Genomic DNA, 21951 nt, shown 5'->3' on the forward strand with positions numbered 1-21951 from the left:
GTTCTATACGTTATATTACGTGTTGTGTTCTATACGTTATATTCCGTGTTGTGTTCTATATGTTATATTCCGTGTTGTGTTCTATACGTTATATTTCGTGTTGTGTTATATACATTATATTTCGTGTTGTGTTATATATGTTATATTTTATGTTGTCTAGAATAACACCTAGCACACAATAAATGATTAGTAAATATTTGTTGTACTAAGGCACGGCACTACAGGATAAGCACCAGATTGCTAGCCACCAGGTTGGCGGTTCAATCCCATCATGGAAACCCTATACAGGGAACTGACTTGGTGGCACTTAACAATAACAATGTGGTCTAGACTTCCATGCACACATACACACACTCACAAACTAAAAAAATATATATATATATATATAGTTCTATAGACTATTGACAAACACTCAGTGCCATTCATTGTACCATACGCGGGAACATCAAAAAGTTTATGGAAAAATCCCATTGTCATTCAATAATTCTATTTCCCATGAACAGTTTGAAGCCCTCTCATAATGATGGACACTAATGAATCTCCAAAAACCACTAAAAACATCAAATGAACATTTATGTGTGCATACTTCCGAGGAAAAGGTTAACGCACTTCGTCAAATCCATCAGGCTTTATATTCCCATATGGTTCACCACTAATGCCTTAGGGTCCATCCAGTCCAGAACCCAGAGGGTCTAAAAACTGAAACCTAGAGCATCTCACTAACTTACCCAAGACCATGAGGCTCAAAGCTGGCAGAAACAGAACTAGAACCCAAGCCATCTAATTCCAGTATACTTTTGTCTAAACTATATGATGTAATTCACATATAAGGGGCATTCAAAAAGCTTGTGGAAATATGGAATTGAAAGATAATGGAACTGTTCCAAGAACTTTTATAGCCCCTGTATAGATGATATTGCTGGCATCATCATCTTCTGTCATTTTCTCATGTTGTTTTGAAACAAACCTAATTCTGCTACACTGATACAGGTTGGTCATTCAGTAGCGAATCTACTACATGTTTGTCTGTATTTTTTTTGTTTGCTTTAATGCTATTTGTTTACTTCTTCAACAGTTGTCCCACGAAGAAAAGCCTCACACTTGGGGATAAGATTAATCTTCATTATGATGAGTAATAACATCAGTTTGTTATATTCTCAAGCTGATTGTTCAAAACATTTTACAGTGTTGACAGAAATATATACTTATAATTATATTTGATATTAAGAATGTTCGGATACCTCGTTCCATGATGAGTCTTAAACATGGGAAGGTACCTACCACCCAAGCTCTAGAGACAGAGGTGTAAGTGACAGTCCTCGCATCTTACAACATGTGGTTGATCAAAGAAAAAAAATAATGCTATATTTTTGGTTCACACCAAAAAGACTTAAATATTGTAACGTTGGGATAAAATGTAAGAAAAAATAAAAGGAGAAGGAAAAGGAAAAGGAGAAGGTTAAAAATCAGCAAGCACCTCCTATACACACATACACATACTCACACACACAATGAGGTCTATTTAGAACGGTGGCTGGTGGTTATGTGCCATGGAGTCGGTTCCGACTCATAGCAATCCTGTAACAGGGTTTCCGAGGCTGTAAATCTTTACAGGAGCAGAAAGCCTCATCTTTCTCCAGCGGAATAGCTGGTAGTTTCAAACTGCTGACCCTGAGGTTAGCAGCCCGATTCATAACCATTATGCTAATAACTATTTATTGTGAAAAACATATGGTTGTTAATGAAAGTCTATTCAAAAAAGTCTAAAGGGATCTGCACTGAAACAAATTATAATTAATATGTCACATTCTAACTTCATATTTGCTGTTGTTGTTAAGTGCCATCGAGTCAATTCTGACCCATAGTGACCCTGTATAGAGTTTCCGAGGAGCACTTGGTGACCTTGAACCACCAATCATGTGGTTCAAACGGCTTTGCAATCTGGTGCATTAACCCACAGCACCACACCAGAATTCCTAACTTCATATACTAATATTTAAAGCCATAAAAAGTGTAAGATAATCTACTATTGACAAGCTAAGGCCATCTTGTTGCTGTTGTTACGAAGTGTCTATGAGTAGCTTTTGACTCACAGTGACCCTGTGCAGAGTTTTTGAGGCTGTGCGTCTTTTCTGGAGCAGAAAAGCCTCATCTTTCTCATGTGGAGTGACTGGTAGGCTCAAACTGCTGATCTTGTGGCTCACAGCCCAGCCCTTATTGTATAAGGGCACCATGCTTCCAAGCCTGTCTGCACCTGTTAATTTGTTTTATAAATACCAAGTGACATTGAAGTGGTGGTCTCTTACATTGAGGACAATGGATACCTAGTCCAGATAAAAGGGCAGCTGGCATCATAGTATCACCTGCTGCTAGAATGAAGGAAAATTCTGGCCACGTCTCAACAATGTTCTCAATCTCTAGTTTTGGGGAAATGTGCTGGAATACACAGTAAAGACCCCCAAAGGCAATGCCAAATAAAAACATATGGATGGCACATGAATTAGAGGGCATGGGTTTCATTCAAATCAGATCAGCCAAGGCATATGTCGCTGCTTTTTTTCCCTCATATGTATTAACTCCTTAAAAAATTAACAGTATATACCATGGAGCCCTGGTGTGGCATTGTAAAATAAGCACCGGATTGCAAGGTTGGTTTGAACTGCAAGGCCAGTGTTCAAACTCAGCAGTCGCTCCTTGGAAACCCTCTGTAGCAGGGATTGGGAATCTTTTTTCTGCCAAGGGTCATTTAGATATTTATAACATTATTCACAGGCCATACAAAATTATTAACTTGAAAATGAGCCTGCTATATTTGGTCAAACATTTTAATGGCTAGAACTGCGGTTGCAGTGGCAGGGCCAGACCAAATGATTTCACTGACCTTATATGACCTTATACAGAGTCCTGGTGTGGTGCTGTAGGGATAAGCACTGGACTGCAAGGTCAGTTTGAACTGCAAGGTTGGCAGTTCAAACTCACCAGCTACTCCTCAGAACCCTACACAGGGTCACTATGAGTCGTAGCTGACACGATGACACTTAACTCAGTAACACAGGTCCATGGGCTGGATGTTCTCCACGCCTGCTATACAGGGTCACCATGAGTCGGAACCAAGTTGGTGACACTTAATAACAACAACAACATGAAAAACAGTTTGTGTTCACTAAAGAAAAAAAACATTTAGGAAAGAAGAAAAATTCCTAGAAATACTTATTTTCCATATTCTATAACATATACAACACTACATTTCTCAAGCCATATCAAATCTTGAATGAGAAAATCTAGTTTAAAACACTAATCGCTGCATTAACAAGCTTAGTCTCCCCTTCAGAATACAAAATTAAAATGGAATTAACTTTTAAACCTCTAATTAAGTTCCCCTACTAAAATGGGCAAAAGGCCATTAACCAAAACACACATTTGCTATGAATGCTAGTTTGTTGGTTTTCCCCACCACTGATAAGAGACCAGTTCAGCTGGCAACACACATTTTATAAGTAACCATAAGTGCCTTCATCCAGCTGCCTCCTACAGGGAAGCAAATTAGTATCAGATCAAAATGAAAATGTCTTTACAGGAAATAAAGTCATTTCATTTAAAATCTATAAATCTTAGTAGCTGGAATTTTCCTTTAGAAACAGATAAGGAAAAGGAAGTACAAGTTCCGGCATATTAGAGGTAGGAATTTTCTTTTCACCATGTTCAGGTTATTTTCAAACATAAATCAATCAGACAAGCTGCTTTCAGTGCAGGAAAAGCAGGTTACCACTATAATGTTGTTGTTGTTGTTGTTGTTAGGTGCCATCGAGTTGGTATCAACTCATAGAGACCCTATGCACAACAGAACGAAATACTGCCTGGTCCTGGGCCAATCTCATAATCATTGCTGCACCTGAGCCCATTACGACTGCCACTGTGCCAATCCATCTCGTTGGATGGCTCCCTCTTTTTCCTCTGACCATTCATTTTAGCAAACATGATGTCCTTCTCCAGGGATTGGTCCATCCTAACAACATGTCTGAAGTATCAGAGACGAAGTTTGGCCATCCTAATTTTCAGGGAGCATTCTTGCTGTACTTCTCCCAACACAGACCTGTTGGTTCTTTTGGCAGCCCATGGTACTTTTAATATTCTCCTCCAACACCATAACTCAAACACATCAATTCTTCTAAGGTCTTCCTTATTCACTGTCCAACTTCAGCATGCATATGAGGTTATTGAAAATACTGTGGCTTGGGTCAGGTGGACCTCAGTCCTCAAATTGACATCTTTGCTCTTGAATACTTTAAAGAGGTCTTGTGCAGCAGATTTGCCTAATGCACTATATAACATGTATCACTATAATAGGCAATTCTTAAAGTAATTTAATTATTTTAATGAGAAGAGGAACAAACAGCAGTTTTAAAGTAATTATTATATGTGGCTGTAGCTAATATAAGGAGCCTTGGTGATGCTGTGGGTTAGGCACTGGAGTGGGTCAAACCCATTAGCTGTTTTGTGGGAGAAAGATGAAGCTGTCTGCTCCTATGATTTACAGTCTCAGACACCCTACACAGGGTCACGATGAGTCAGAATAAACTCACTAGAAACAGTGGGTTTGGGTTTGGTTTTTGGTATGACTAATAAAAGCAGCCCTGATGACACAATGGTTAAGCGCTTGGCTGCTAACTTAAAGGTCATTAGTTTGAACCCACCAGCTGCTCTGTGAGAAGAAAGATCTGGTAATCTGCTCCTGAAAAGATGGTGGTTGTTGTTGTTGTCATGCACCACCGAGTCTATTCAGAACAGAACTGCATCCTAAGGTCTCTCTCGAAGCTATAACCTTTACAGAAGCAGACTACAGCATATCTCTCTCCCATTGAGCAGCTGGTGGGTTTGAACAGCAGATCTTTCTGGTGAGCAGCCTAGCACTTAAACACAAACAGGGCTCCCTCACCTGATGCTACCAGCGATAAAACGAGAGTCTAAAACAGTACTGCACTGAAGAAAAGACAATCATCTTGGGTGTATTTGGCACTGCTGCACATTCTCAAGCAAGAGTATTTTATTGAGCTTTGAGCTGAATGACTTATTTGATCCACATTGGAGGCTGAGGTGAGGAACAAGCTAGGAAAACCCACCTTAGTCACTGATGCAGGACAGATATGAAAGGGCTCACTCATATTCACTGTTTCTAGCTTCATACCAACTGTGAAGAAATGGCTTCGCAAATCTGCATGATCCTGCAGGGGAAAAGTTAAAAAAAAAAAATTTATGTATATATATACTGAATGCTACGGCATTGGAAATTGCCAGGATGATATCTTTGAACATTCTACTGGGCAACAAGCAAAATCTGATTGAAATAACGAACCCTCCCATTTCAAATTTCTAATTATTACAAGATATTGCAAATTTAATTATTTTCTGCAAGCTAAATTGCTTTTTCAAGGAAGAGAAAACAAACCTTTGTAGTCATTCCTAAATTGACACTAAGCAAAATATAATTCACATTGCATGGCTTTGATCTTTTGAGGCGCTAGTAATTGAAGCAGAGCAGAGCAATGGAGACAATCAGTCATCTTAAACACAGTAGGAGCAGCTACTGAAAGTGTGGCCTCTCGCTACTGGAGTTATTTCATAGGATTTCAGTGATACCTTGTATGTGACTAGGTTTGTCCCTGTCTGTTTGTTTCAGAATGCACAGCCTACCAATTAGGTAGTGAGATGATGGTCTTGGAGACATGCACATAAAAGCATCCACAACAGCTTGGCAAAGAATCCAAACTTGACCCCTATTCAATAAAGATGAGCAACACCCCGTTTAATTGTTGTCTGTCAGTTTTATAACCCATTCGCTGCAACCTTATGTGTGAGAGATGAGGTTTGCCTCACTCCTCAAGAAAACTAATATCAATATATGCACTTCAGCTCTCCAACAATAGATGAGGCTGGCTGGACTCTGGAGTACCAGAATTTATCTCACCTAGATGGAGGTCACCTCATAACTCACAGTCTGTATAAACAGTAGTGGATAAATAAATGTGTTTGTAGCCTGTCCCTGAGGAAGTAATCGCTGCAAATAAACTCCGTTATTTCCAAGTACGTCAATTGGGTGTGAAGTACAAAAAATATCTAGGGAACTATCACATTTTTTTTATTTGCAAGTCTAAAGTAGCGTTCTAATTAATTCAGTGTTGCCATTCTACAGCTAACTCTGAAGATTTCACGCAGTCCAGTTAGATCGTACCTGTTCTTGTGTCCCGTCCCCCCCACCCCACCCCACACACACACCCATCTCCCCAGGCAAAAGCTGGTCAATAAGTTGATGTCCACCACCATGGGAACAAAGAAGAGGAGCTACTAATAAAAGTCTTCATCACTCGATTGCTATAGCAATGAAGGTACAGAATATAAATGCCTATAGAACCACAAGGACCCTTTCATTTTTCATTTCCCCACAGCAGTTTATAAAGATCTCTGCACTCAACAGATGTGCAATAAATGATAGGTCAGGCTGAAGCAAATAATGCCACATCCAGGAGGATGGATAATCAGAATGAGAAGGGATGTAGTCAGTGCACAATGACTTTTATGACAAAAATAAATTGAATGAACTGGCCCATCCAAGCCGTCATAGATTCCTTAAGAGTTTATAATAATTATTTTATAAGAATTACATGCCGAAGAAGAAGAAACACAATAAAACACTTTAGGAAATAGCTTGGGTATAGGTGATAAGCTTCATTTTTTTTCTGTTGAAAATAAAGCCGTTGTTTATAAAGGTTGCTAGGGAAAATGGGTCAGACAAGGAAAGGAATTAAAAACAAAAACAATACATGGAGATAATGCTTATTTACATACACCAATCATAATGTCAAGAAACCATGTCAACTCTATTCCAGCAGAGCCATAAAGCATAGATGTTGAGACGTAAGAACTAAACAGAAAGTGACTAACTGACACCTGAATTACAAGATTGAAAATGAATGTTCTTACCAGACACCAATGCCCTCAGTATTTCACCAGCAACAGAAATGGATTCACATTAGTGAATTTCTCAGATGCTTTTCTCTTTTAAGCACAAAAACTCTTCAATCTTTTGAAAAGAGGAATTACTCTAAAATTATAATATGCTTTCTTTCCTTGGCCCAAATATACTCAACAAGTTGAAGCAATTATTATTCCATTGTCTTACAATACAACAATGGGCTCAAATGGAGCAACAATTCTGAAACTGGTACAGGACCCTGTTGGGTATACGGTCACTATGAGTCAGAACAGACTCGATGGCACCTAACAACACAGAAATGCCCCAGGAAATACGAGTGCATTCATTACTATACTAAATGGCCCCAAACACAGGTTTTTACAGAAGTTCTTCTGGCTTCCTCTCTGCCATCAGTTGTCCCTCCTTGCAGCAAAATTCCCTCATTTCTTCCTAGAGCTTTAAGACTTTGCATTCTTTATTTTTATTCACCAATAACAGAAAACATGTAAATACTCCTTGGCAGCTTCTGTCCCTAGGGTTCTGGAAACTGCCATCTCTCCCTGTTCTCCCATTTACTTCTCCTTTGTGTTTTTACTGTAGGAAAACTTTAGTTTGGGTTTTTGATGCACATGCTATTATTAATTCCTTCTTGATTCCACTGTCTAGCCCTATAGCCTGTTCCAACATTTACTTTCTGAATAGAGTCAGTGAATTTCTAAGTAGTGATCTCCAATTCCATTTTGAAAGCCAGGTTCTCAGTTTAACCTGGACACTGACTTGCAAGTCTTCAGCCAAGTCCACACCCATTCTTTATCCCAGGTTGCGAGTTCCACTGGAAGAGCTCTCAAACCATGGTATGTGCTCTCTTTGCTGGAGGCTCCCTGTGGCATCCAGAAGCCCAGCACTAACAACTGTCCTTTATGTTGTCTAGAAGAAATGTTCCCTTATCCATAGAAATGAAGTATAAAAATTTCTTAGGACACAAATTTGTTACTCAGATAACCTTCGTTTCAGGGTGGAGGACTGCATTAAAGAGCTTGCTATTAATGATTTAAGTGGAGTCTTCTGTGGCTGACTGCATCCGTCTACGAATCTCTAGGTTCAAAAGGTATCAGATCACTTCATGTACACAATGCACTCTTTTCTCTTACTTTCCTGGAGTCTCTGTCTTCTTTTAAGTCAGTCACTGAGCTATCAAAGATGGTCCACGTGTGGTACAAAACTCAAAACAACATGAAAACATAAAAATATTTATAAACTATTTAAAATTAACATTGTTCCAAAGGTTTAGAAACAAGTTTTCCCTTTGCCAGTCATGGCATAGGCTTCCTACACATCTTACTACTTCTCCCAGATTTCAGTTGTAAAGACACACACTTCTTACTTGTGGAAATGCATATTTTTGTTTCAAGCTATGAAAAAACCTTTAGCCCCTCATATTTGATAGACTGCAAAAAACATCCAGACATTTTGAGAGGCAGCTGCATCCATACCCACAGATTTATGTTCTGCTCTCAAATACTCACATGTACCTATTAAATGTGAACTCCATATTTTCAAAAATTAATCTGGAAACCATAAATTACACTTCTGTTTCTTCAAGCTCTAGCTTCTCACTTTCTTAAGGTCAATTTTCAGTTATATTATTAAAAAAAAAAAAAAAGGCTCTTATAATTCTATAGAAACCCCACCTGCTTTAGAAGTAAGTCAATATAATGGAAATCAAAAAGATCCAAGAGCAAAGAGGTGGAGCAATTAGAGGTTGACTAAATCTGTTACTCACATGGCATAGACTCATGAATGATGAGGTCAGAAACTTTTTTCTACAAGGGGCAGGGAAGCATTTTCTAATCCAGTTATAGTTACCATGGAAACCAGTGGCATCTGCAGAACTTTAAAAAGTATGACTGGTAGGCATGTTGTACCTGAAACACCTTGTACTGAACACCAAACTCTCTCATTTAGTGCTATCTAGTTCAACCTCACAAAAAACCTTAATAAATACAGATTGCATTAGGCTGGTGGAAGGTGAAAATCTAGATGATTTCTTGACATCCATTCCAATTCCATGTTTTATCATTCATCCAATATGCATTCCTTAGAAACCATGGAGGTACCACAACCTCCATGGAATACACACACACAAAAATCCTATCTCAAAGAGAGAAAGAAAAGATAAACATATAATAGTTAGGAGAGATCCACGCTTTAAAGATATCTCAGATTTTTTTTTTAACACTCAGCAAATAAAAACTAAAGATCATTATAGTGTTGACAGTCATAGGATTTATAGATGCTGTTGAGTTGGTTCCAACTCATAGTGACGCTGTGTGGGGTTTGCGTAGCTGTAACATGCGACAGAAACGCATGAGAAAAAGGTTGAATTTAAGTAGTGAGGCAGGGTCAATGGAGGCATCTCAGTCTGATCTAAAAGGCAAAACATGACAATCAACACTTACGAAGCATAGCTGTTGTTTTTAATGATAGTGGAAAAATTCAATATGAGATAATTTCCAAATAAGTTAATATATAGACTTTCTTAGCTCTGTGTGGGTAGTATAGATATCAATCCATATTAGTGCACGAGGAAAGGTACAGTTCTATCTTCTCATTTAAAAACAAATCAAATCATCCCCAGACTGTTAATACTGTCAGAGAACATGTATTTGTTGACACAAACACCTACTGAGTTAATCCTTGTCAATGTTGTGTTTGAGAAAGAGAATCTCTGAAAATGAGTCTCAAAGATGATTATGTACTGAGAGAACAGAAAGTTCATGAGGGATTGAAAGATGCATTCTGGCCTTTGCAAATGTCTAGAGATTCATTCATATCTTACAATTATTGGATCAAGAATAATGTTCCTGAAGTCAGGAGGCATTATTAACTCATCAGTACACTTACAAATCTGCCTGTCACATTCAAGAAATACTGTTTATTTAAATGTACTGGAGTCTAGTTAAACTGCTTACAGAAAAACAATTTTCATTTAATAAATGTTGGCAATGCCATTCCCGTCTACATTCATCACCACACATTTTATTTTTGCCCTAGAAGTAGTTTTGTATTGATCAAAAGTAAAACATCATTCATTTTATTGGAGGACTGTCCTACTAGGCCTCTCGCTTCAGGGAACCTTATTTTCCATCAAATGACATTGTAAAAGAGATTATGTATTTATCAATTTCCTTCCTCCATTCAGGTTTCATCAGCTTTATTCTCTCTAGCACCAAAGTAGCTCTCACCCTCTCCTACTAAAATACAGTGACTCTTCACTGAGAATAACTTGCTTTGGAATCTACTACTGAGTGGGTGGAAATAATAAATACTGACACATTTTGGGAGCCCTGGTAACGCAGTGGTTACACGCATGGTTGCTAACAGAAATGATTGGAGAAAGATGTAACAATCTGCTTCCATACTGATTACACCCTTGGAAGCCCTATGGGGCAGTTCTACCCTGTCCTATAGGGTCGCTATGAGTCAGAATTCACTCAACGGAAATGGATTTTTGGACTGGCCTAAAACATTTTAAGTACTTAATAAGCACTGTCTATGGATTTTTCTCCTCACATAGCCTATGAGGTGTTATCCATGTTACAGTGAGGAAATTAAGACACAGAGAAGTTACCTAAGAAGCAATCAATATAGAACTATTAAGAGGAATCCAGATTCAAACTCAGTCTCACTTGGATTTCATGATCAGATTATATAACACTGATAAGCAAGGAAACCCAAAAAAGAAACTATTATTTTTGATCCCTAATTGGTAAAAATAAACAAACCCCCCATCGTCTATATGTGTAAATTTTATTTCAAGTATAGATATAGTACCAAGTTAAAAAGGAGTCCTGATAGCATGGTGGGTTACCAGCCAGACTGTTAACCGCAAGTTCAATGGTTCGAATCTACCAGTTGCTTTATGGGAAAAAAATGATGCTTTCTGCTCCTGTAAAGATTTACAGTCTCGGAAACCCTATACAGATTCCCTAAAAGTGAGTTTGAACCCACCTGATGGCACACAACTACAACCTGGTGGTTGTAGTTAACAAGTTAAAAAGGAACCCTGGCAGTGTTGTTAGGTGCTATCGAGTCAGTACCGACTCATAGCAACACTATGCACAATAGAACGAAACACCGCCCAGTCCTGGGACAACCTCCAACCTAGTGGTGTAAGGTTACATATGTTGTTGTTGTTGTTTTTAAGTGACATCAAGTCACTTCCAACCCATAGTGACCCTGCATAGGGTTTCTAAGGAGCAGCTGGTGAGCTTGAACCACTGACCTTCCAGCACATAATGGCTTTGCAGTCTGGTGCATTAACCTACAGCGTCACACCAGTGGGTTACATATATTATTACCTATTTAAGAAACACTACCACCAGAGAGGGGAAGCACAGTAGCTCTGTAAGATCAGTACTGCACTGGTAGCAAGGTCAGCAGTTCCAGCCCACCAGCCACTCCAAGGTAGAAAAATGCGGCTTTCTGCTCCCACCAAGATTTACAAGTCACCAAAAGTCAGAACCGACTGGACTGCACTGAACAACAACTGCCATGAAGCTGTCCTACCATTAGTTATCAGCAAGTAAAAATTACACAGATTTTTCTGGCATGGTAATACACCTTCGGGGCCTGGTGTGGCAATATAGGACTGCTAACTTCAGGTCAAATCTACCAGTCTGTTATAACCAACAAAAAGGCACGTAACAACAATAAAGCTGCATGGTGATTAAGTTCTTCATAAAACGTACACATTACTGTGAGTTTTAAATCTACAGATGGAGACTGTTACTAATTTCAAAGTCGGAAAACAGAGAAAAAGAAAAAATACTTAATCATTGTAGGTTCCACTCATCTTCCACATGTCTACTTGAACTGAACTAATCTCTCCACATTTATTTTATGGGCTTAAACTGCAGGTTATGCATTTATAATCTGGTATGTGGCTAACACAGGCTCCCAAAATAGCTAACGCTTCTCCCATACTTGTTTCATTCAGTAAATATATCTCATATGACATGAAAAGTATGGAGAATGTGATTCCAGGGAGAGTGAGTTCAAACTAATTAACACAACAGAATAAAAATCTACTTTGTGAAGATTTTAATGTAAGAAAAGCAGTGAATAATCTCCTGTGCGGAAGCCACAACCAAATGCTATGGGAATTTTTCACTCACAGTGGCAAGATGATTGTCAACTCTTGTTTAATTCTTTGGTTCTTCCTTTTTGCTTCTGTTGATGTGAAATATAATGGACCAAAAAATAAAAAAGAGAGAGAGAGAGATGCATCCCCCTCAACCAAAGTATTTTTAAGTATTGAAGGCTTTTAGTGTTTCATACTGGTGCTCAAAATACTGCAGAGTAAACCTTTTCAGTTCCCTTATGTCAGGCTTTTTTTGTTTTTTTTTAGTCTAAAGGGAATTCAAACCTTGCATATGCTTCTTTTCAAGGCCTCAATTAATTTGCATAATTTCTAAGAATAGGCTTCAGTGAAGTCAAGGGAAGATTTTAATTAGTATTGCATTCAAATTGATCTATAATGAACTATGCTTTAATTCCTTTATTCATATCAGCATGATATGTCAGGCCGAAGAAAAAGCGCAGTACAACTTACCGCATTGTTCCTCTTTTTTTGTTTCTCCAATGACCTAGTGCTTATATACTCATTAGAAAATTATTCTCCTAATGGAGTTTCACCTAAAAATGGTCATTAGGATGCCAGCATTTATTAAATCAATAGTATGATTATGTTTCAATTCTGTTGCACTGAATTAAATTTAACCAATGAAATATTTAAAACAAAAGTGCAATAAAAATCTATAAGCCGAACACAAATAATCGTTTCCAATTTTTATTTACATTTATAAAACAGCATTTTTATCTGCTAGCCATGCATTAAATACAGTTAAAAAAATCGTAATGAGAAAATGTCACACTGTACACTTCGATCTAAACCACAAGATTTATAATGGATGATTAGAAGTGGGACTGTTTTGCAGTAAGTCCAAAAACTGGTGCTCAAGGTTGTTAAAAAAAAAAATAAGTAAATGAAAATGTCTTTCATTGATTAACATTTAGCACCTTTAAAGCATTTGTAAGTGGCAAAAAATTCAATCTTACAGCAGCACTGTGGGGAGAAAACAACAGCTCATTTTGTGTTTGCTTGTGTGTAGGTAAACAGTGATTACACCGTCTTTTCTCATGCCTAGTTAATTTTCTTCCAGTAAGCTAGGGTATCGCTTCATGTTTCCACAGTAACGCTCTATGCAGTCTGAGTGCTGTGGGCTGCAAACGAGCAGGGCATCGCTCTGAGGGGCAGCTTCCCTCCCTGCCTCACACACCGCTGACAGTTTATGGGTGACAAAATTGTTGGGTGCCTATTCTGTTGAGAACCCTAAGATCTGACTAAGCTGTTGTCATGGAAATACAACCAAATGCCGGCACTCTGCCATCCCCATGCAGACCTTATGTGGATACTACCCTTGAGAAAAAGAATTAAAGAGTTGCTAATGAGCAAGATTTCTAAGAAAACCAAAACTTCCCCACAAAGCACCATCTGACTTTTCGTTCTGACCTTTCCAGACACTGTCACAGAAGCTATGGGAATACAAGGGAGCTCACTATCTTCTGAATGCGATTCTGCCACGGTGCGGGGGAGGCATCCCAAATTGGACAGTGCCCAGTTGCCAGCCTATATGGAACACAGACCTAATAACCACTCCAGTCGCAAGAGCGTCCCTCAAATCCCCACTGCCCTGAAATTCACTTAGTTAACCTGTTTCCAAGTGACAACATTATTCAGAACATATTTATTCTCTGATCCATGGTTTCTTGACCTCCGCATGACTGATGACAACTGGGATGTCTTGTGCATTGTAGGACGTTTAACTGAATCTCTGGCCTCTACCCACTAGATTTCATTAGCATTCTCCACTTATGCACTCCAGGCATTGTGAAAATCATCCCCAGTTGAGCACCACCGCCTATAGGTCCATTTAAGAGAGAAGCCAGCTATACTTAATGCAACACCTGAATTTGACTAGCTTACCCAAAGACACTTGATTCTCCTTGCCTCTGTCTCCAGAATTCTGTCACCCTGGAAGCTCTTCAGACCCTTGAATTGATTAGTCACGCAGACTATCTCTTTCTGTTCTGACTCAAGTTGGTGCTATCTCAACACCATCTGAAAAGCTGAACTATCAAGGCCACAAGTGAATAAAGTTAAAAGATGGTGTCAACGAGCTAAGAGGCCCAGTGATGCAGTGGTTAAATGTTTGTCCGCTAACCAAGAGGTTGGCAGTTTCGACCCACCAGCCACTCTGCTGAAGAAAGATGTGGAAGCCTGCGTCTTCAATTGTTGGTGTTTGGTGACTACAGGTTATCACCAACAGTACTGCAGCACTCCCCACTGTAGAATGGTAATGATGTTCATGGCTTATTTAGGTTTTTCCTTCTGTGCTTTTGTATGCTATCTGAAAGGATGCTATTTTTATATGGATGTGAAAGAGTTAATGTATATTCCAAAGATGGGCCAAACGTGTGTGATTTGCTAAGTCAGGATTTCCAACACATCAGCCCTGCCTAGTTCATTATGCCCTCTCTGATGCATCTGCAGTTTCAGGAAATCATTGGAAGTTTAGAAATAACTGAGGTCCAGCAAGGTAACTAATTGCTACCAATGTACAACTGAAATGATAAAATGTTCTAAATTCCTTCTACAATTGGGGTTATGTATGCAAGAATAAATATATATGTGTGTGCATGTATGTGCATTTATAGTGAGCAGAAACCAAAAAAAAAAAAAAAGGGGGGGGGAAATTATTAACTATGCTGGGATCAAGAAATTTAGTCACAAGCTAGAAGTGCCACATCTTGTTAAACAAGTTTTGAGTCAGGTAGTTACTGTCCTAATTGTACTCATTTCTTATTTTAATGTCAAACACAGAACATTGTATATTTGTATAAAAGTTTCTCTGATTTGTTTATGTCAGTCCTTCTATTTATACATGGGGATGGAGTTGAAACAGGAGGTAGATTTTGCCTAACTCTTGTCTTTATATTATTAAGACAAGGAAGCTCAAGGTAAGATGGCTACCCAAGAGAGTGAAGAGAGAAAATACAAGAATGAAAGATTTCTATACTTGTTATTTGCATCCAGAGGCTCATTCTCAGGCAGTATGTTAAAATGAGGAGAGCTCAATGACAGTAGCATTTGAGTGCTGGTCCCACTTACCACATACACTATTCATTTTTCTGTAACTGTTAGACTGCTAAACAGTACTTCTCTTTCCACCAGTTTCCTTTCCTAAGATAAGGCTTAACAACAGTCTTTTCATGAAAGACACTGTAGAGACTAAAAGACTCCCCTAACCTACAAAGGATGTGTGTGTATTTTTTAAGGAGAAACAATGCCTCTGTATAACTTTACTGTGATTATCAAACCATTGACTGAGGAAAGAATTACAACCCATTTTATTATTATTATTATTAGTGAATTGTTGTTATTATTAAGAGATGTCAAGTCGATTCCAGCTCATAGTGATCCTGTATAGGAATTCCAAGGGGCAATTAATGTGTTTGAACTGCTGATCTTGTGGCTCACAGTACAGTGCTGATCCTACAGCACCACACCAGGCATCCTATTATAGTATGGGTGCGTGGATGACACGGAAAATGAAAATATGGCCCCAAAACTCACTCTAAAATGTGTCATTTTATAAAACAAGAGATGTATTCTCCCCACATCCCATACACCATACATTTAGTTCAGGCTAACATTATCTTGCCTTCTTTGCATCTGCAGGAACTGGCAAGAATCAAAATAATTGGTAGCAAGCAGAAGCCATTTGGGAGTGATAACTCTCAGAGTAGATAACCAAAAGTTGACTATATTCTTAGATTCTTACTGGTTAGAGTGAGAAGAAAGTAGTTATCTAGCAGACTGCAGACAACACAGTTAGGGTCCATGGCATCAAACCATTGTTACAGTGGATTCATATATATCTGGGGTTTGCGATTTTTATAGATACATTTATTGTTTGACCACAAAGTTCCCTCTTTATTCTGTCTCTTACAAGATTTTTTCCAATACTCATAAAACTAGATGCCCCTTCTGGTCTTTCTTTAGTTATGTAATTCATGTGATTCTGTTCAATAACCCCATAGAACACACAGGGAATAACTACAGGCAAGCTCTGCCTCTCATTTCTATATGTAGCAAAGGATGAGAATTAAATCCTTTGAACTAAACTTCACTGTGGTTTACCATTTCAAAGTCTTGTTTAGTCAACCTCTTCAAGTCTTTAAAGCCATGAAAACCATAGAAGCAGGCAATGCCACACAAGCATTGCGGAGATTGTCGTTTTAGGGCCATACACACACTTTAGGGCCACACACATTTTAGGGCCTTCCCTTCTGCCAAGATGTATAGTGCAAGCATACATTTGAGACATTTCCAGTTTGGTGCCAAGACCACTTCAATAAAGCAACTATTGCAATCAAGTGAGGCATATGAATTTTCTCGTGTTCCAGTGCATATAACAGTTATATTCTTACTGTACTGCAGTCTACTAAGTGTACAATATTGTTGTTATGTGCCTTCAAGTCATTTCTGACTCATAGCAACCCTGTCTGTATAGGGTTTCCAAGGAGCAGCTAGTGAACTTGAACCGCCAACCTTGTAGTTCAGAGAGACTTTGCAGATCAGCTTATTAACTCAAAGCACCACACTGGGACTCCAAGTGTACAATAGCATTATGAAAACATTTGAAATATTGTCAGAATTATCAAAATGTGACACAGACACAACGTGAGTTCCTTCTGTTAGAAAACTAACTTACTTGGCACAGGGTTGCCACAAAACTTCAGTTTTTAAAGAAAGGCAGTATCTACAAACTGCAATAAAACAAGAAAAACCCTGAGTAAGCTAGCCTACCACTGGGCAAATGCTGCTTTATGGATTGCACTGTGTCCCCCAAATCTAAGTGTTGTAAATCCTAGCCCCTTATACCCATAGTTATAATCCTATTTTGGATTTATAATAGTGTAAATTTGTTATGCTAATGAGGCTTTATCATTGTGGGGTGTGCCTTAAATCACATGATCTGAGATATAAAAGAACAGATTAGGCAAGGAGCAAGCACAGAAACAACGGAAGCTATGTCATTCCACATGAAGATCAGCAAGGAGTCAAGAAAACAGAAGCTGAGGGAGAAGACAAGAGCTGACAGAGACAGTGACCCTTCCTCTAGAGCTTATGACCTGAATTCAGCCTTCTAGCCTACTAAACTGTGAGAAAATACATTTTTGCTTGTTTTGGCAGTTCAAACTCATTAGCTGCTTCTTGGAAACGTTATACTTAACAACAACAACAAAGCCCCTACTTGTGATAATTTTTGTTTTACAGCAACACTAGGTAAGTAAGGTACTTGTTATTGTTGAGTGCCATCGAGTTGGTTCTAACCCATAGCAATCCTGTATAGGGTTTCCAAGGAGCAGCTGATGAGCGTGAACTGTAGACTTTGTGTTTCAAACTGACCTTGCAGTTCAGCGCCACACCAGGCCTCCGAGGGAACTCAAACATTAAACTGACAACACTAAGAGGATCATAAAAGGGCAATGACACATTGTCTTACTGTCAAAGATATCCTTTCCCTAAAAGAACCATTTGGATTTAACTTAATGACAAAGAACTGTCTATCAGCCAGGTGTCAAACACTTATTCCTAAGCTAACCAGAAAAAGACAATTGCCATCAAGTCAATTCCAACTCATGGAGATCCCAGAAGTGTCAAAGTAGAACTAGTCTCCATAGTTTTTTTAATGACTGATTTGTCAGATGTTGATGAACAGCCGTTTCTTCCGAGGTACCTCTGGGGAGATTCACACCTTCAGTTTTTTGTTTAGCAGCCAAGCACATTAACCATAAGCATCACCCAAGGACTTCTTTGTTAAATTCAGATACTCTACCAGGTGGGGCAGGGAAATTCATGCCAAAGAAATCAGAGTTCTGTCTCCAGAACCAAACCCAAACTCACTGCCAGTGAAATGATTCTGAATCACAGTGACCCTCTTCCAAAACCGTGTACGGGAGCAGAAAGCCTCAACATTCTCTTATAGAGCAACTGGTGGGTTTGAACTGCTTATCTTGCTTGCAGTCAGCAGCCCAGTGCTTATCTTACAGCACCACCAGGGTGCCTTTATCTCTACAAAAGGCATAAAACAAATTCTGGGAGACTCTAAGTATCTCACCTGAACGCCAAACTTAGCTATGAGTTTCTTCTTGTTGCAATATTTAGCTGCTGCACAAGAGAAAAAGAAATCAGTCACCATAGAAACTGCAACATCACAATCTATCCTCACAGAACAGCTCACATCCGTTCTTACCCCTTTGGCTATACCAGATGGAACGAGAAAGAAAAGCTTTTCTCTCTTTTCTACACTTAATCTTTTCACTCTAGCCTTTAACCTAGGTCTCAGATACTAAAATATAAATGAGATTCCCTCCCAAAACGTAAATGTAGAATCACACTGACAAGTCCATAATTCAAAGCTACAAAGAACTAAAGAAATAGCAGGCTGGGAATCTGCAAAATATTCGTGGCACTGAGAGCACTGCCGGAACACTGTGAATGAGAGCAAATACGTGCATGGAATTCCACTGTTTGTGTGTATGTGTGCGTGTTTGGTCTGGATCTATGTACTAAAAGTAATGGACTCATGCAACATTTTCTTTTATCAATTAGCCTTCACTCAGCTGCCCCTTCTCTTTGTTTATTAAGCATTAACCTATAGGCAAAGCAAGATATAATAATAAAAAAAACAAAACAGCATTACAGGCACAGCACGAGATTGGACCAAACTTGTCTAAACTTACTGCTTTGCAATTACAGAAAGCCCTTTATTGACAGATATCTAGGGTGCCTTTCAACTAGTATCAGTTAAGCCTACCTACAGAATTTGAGATCTATTTAGCAGCTAGCTACCTGTCTCAAAAACAACCAAATCTGGGTATTTTATCTAGGTACTCAGACTAGTTGGAGTCCTGGTGTAGTGCTGTAGGATAAGCACTGGACAGCTAACCACAAGATTGCAGCTCAAACCCACCAGCCATTCTTCGGAAACCCTATATAGGATCGCAATGAGTCGAAACTAACTCAATGGAACTTAACAACAACAACAACAGACTAGTTACACTTTTGATCTGTCGTGAGTCTGATATGAAGTAAGAAGCCACAAGTATCATGATCCCTTTAACCGCCACTACAGCCATAGGTGCTGATGGTCAGAGAGACAATGATGAAATGGATTGTAGCTACAGTCCAAGGTGTACATGTCACACCAATAAAGCACAACTCGTGTTCAGCCTGAAAAAAAACCAGAATAACACCAAAGTATGGGGAATTCACTGCCCGTCTACAGCTCACCTATTCATAGTAATTATATATCTCCCAGGAACCTGAGAATAATTATAAAAAACAATGCAATACAGTGGGCAAACAAACCAACCGGAAAACAGAAACCATGTGACACATAGTGACTGCTCTATCACAGACCTAGTGATCTCTTAGCACACTCCTTGTGGTCATTGAGTCTCCAGTTTATCTATTTGTTCAATGATGAAGCAACAATGCCAGGTTACTGTATGAAGATCAGAAGGGATAATAAGGGACAGGTGCTTTCAAATACCAACAAACATGCACACACACAGCACATGTGAATTAATATTAAGTATATTCTGTGATCCCACTATACAGAGGGTAGATAGGGACGGGCAATTTAAACATTGGCTACCTAAAATGAGGGGACGATAAAGGCATGAAGTGACTGGCTTACAAGTTTAGTTTCAGAATGTTCAGGGGAAGATAGAATTCCCACTTTATACAGTTTTCATCTTGTCTAGATGGTTCTGGTAAAAAGAGATGGGGATAAGATTCTTATAATTCAATAGTGAGTAATTGTTATCATGACTAATTGAGACTGTCACAACTGTAAAGGTATAAGTTTTGTAACAAAAATGGGGGAGTAGCTGATCTTACAGTCCAGGGGCAGAGAACCCTGACACGATCAAGGGAGAAGAGCACAAGCAGAATGCAGTACCCTATCCAGAGAAGCAGCAACACCAGATATGGAGGCAGAGGTGAGGACATGGAGAGAACGACCAGCTGAGAACTTTTAGACTCATGGAAAGAGAAACACTGAGTTCTGGTGGCTAGGAGGCAGGCTTGCAGAACGTGTCCTTTGGTTGTTTAAGTTATTATATATTCCTGTATGTTTTTGTGTACATCCCCGCATTCCCCTAAAAAACAAAAAACAAAACCCAGAAGGAATGGAAGCAAATATGGTTTAATGATGATGCACGTAGGAGATTGTAATCATTGCAATGAAATGATGGTGTAAAATCCAATGTTCTTCCATGTACACTATCACTCAGTTCACAATAAAAACTTGGAAAAAAAAAAAAAAAGTACTCTGTGATCATTTTAAGAAGCAAACCTTGAAATGTGAAGTCCATGAACAACAGTATCCCATATATTATGTATATATGTGTGTGTGTGTGTGTGTGTTATTGTTAAGTGCCCTCGAGTCAGTTCCAACCCATAGCATAGAGTTTCCGAGGCTGTAAATCTTTACGGGAGCAGAAAGCCTCATCTTTCTCCCACGGAGCAGCTGGTAGTTTCGAACTGCTGACCTTGCGGTTCGCAGCCCAATTCATAACCATTACACTACCAGAGCTCCTTGTGTGTGTGTGTGTGTGTGCGTGTGTATATATGTACATACACACACGCACACACACACATATATATATATGTATACCCATACACACATTTTTCTTTTTAATGGTGAAAGGTTTCCTTAATTTCAGTTCATCCCAGACAGCCTTCTTAGTACTCTCAGCCAGCTCCTTTTCTTAGCAATGTTTGTACTGATCTGGAGTATTTTTAGTTGATTGTGAAGATGTCAGCCTTAGTAGTGAATTCATGGTACCATAATGGTTTCAGTCCTTTCCCCTACAGAAGTGACCATTTCTTAATTTGTGACTTTACCAAAACTACAACACAATAACAAAACCACTGCCATCAAGTCGATTCAGACTTGTAGCGACCCTATATAGAGTTTCCATGACTATATGTAAATCTTTACCGGAGCAGACAGCCTCATCTTTCTCCCTCTGACCAGCTGATGGGTTTGAAACACCAACCTTGTGGTTAGTAGTCTAATGCTTACCCTACAAGTGCCACCAGGATTCATTAACTGTGGCTATGTTTTTGTTGTTACATGCTTCCAAGTCAGCTCTGCCTCATAGTGACCCTGAATAGGGTCTCCAAGGAGTGACTGGTGGGTTTGAACCACCAACCTTGTAGAGTTAGAAGTCCAATGCTTATCCTACAGTGTCACACCAGGACTCACATTGTCTATGCTGTTGTTTTGTGTGCTGTCGGGTCAATCCTGACTCATCAACCCTGTGTAGGGTTTCTAAGGCGTAGCTGGTGGGTTTGAATCCTTATTCTACAAGGCTACCATGGAAGTTAAAGGGAAACAAGATCACAATAGCTGAAAGCCTTTAAAGGAGCCATTCTTATTACTCAGAAGGTAGCGTAGTGGTTACAAATTGGGCTGCGAACCACAAGGTCAGCAGTTTGAAACTACCAGCTGTTCCGCAGAAGAAAGATGAGGCTTTCTGCTCCTGTAAAGAGTTACAGCCTCGGAAACCCTGTACAGGGTCGGTATGAGTCGGAACCGACTCCATGGAACATAACAACAACAACAACATTCACCACAGCCTAAGTTAATTTTGAAAATATTATACCAGTGACTTCTGTGTTTATTCATCTAAGTTTATTTCAAGGAGCTCTGGTAGCATAGTGGATACGAATCGGGCTGCTAACTTCAAGGTCGGCAGTTTGAAACTACCAGCCGTTCCGTGGGAGAAAGATGAGGCTTTCTGCTCCCGTAAAGATTTACAGCCTTAGAAATCCTGTA

The 21951-nt window shown here is 39.1% G+C and overlaps 1 protein-coding gene across 1 annotated transcript in view; it reads right to left on the bottom strand.

The window, feature by feature from the left end:
- SFMBT2 (Scm-like with four mbt domains 2) overlaps positions 1-21951 on the bottom strand; it is a 293191-nt gene that overhangs the window by 109168 nt on the left and 162072 nt on the right. Inside the window, exon 7 of the mRNA XM_006862794.1 lies at positions 5121-5222. Within this exon, the coding sequence (XP_006862856.1) occupies positions 5121-5222 (102 nt within the window). The remainder of the gene's footprint in view (positions 1-5120; positions 5223-21951) is intronic.

This window comes from Chrysochloris asiatica, unplaced genomic scaffold, assembly GCF_000296735.1.
Source record: "Chrysochloris asiatica unplaced genomic scaffold, ChrAsi1.0 scaffold00050, whole genome shotgun sequence".
NCBI lineage: Eukaryota > Metazoa > Chordata > Mammalia > Afrosoricida > Chrysochloridae > Chrysochloris > Chrysochloris asiatica.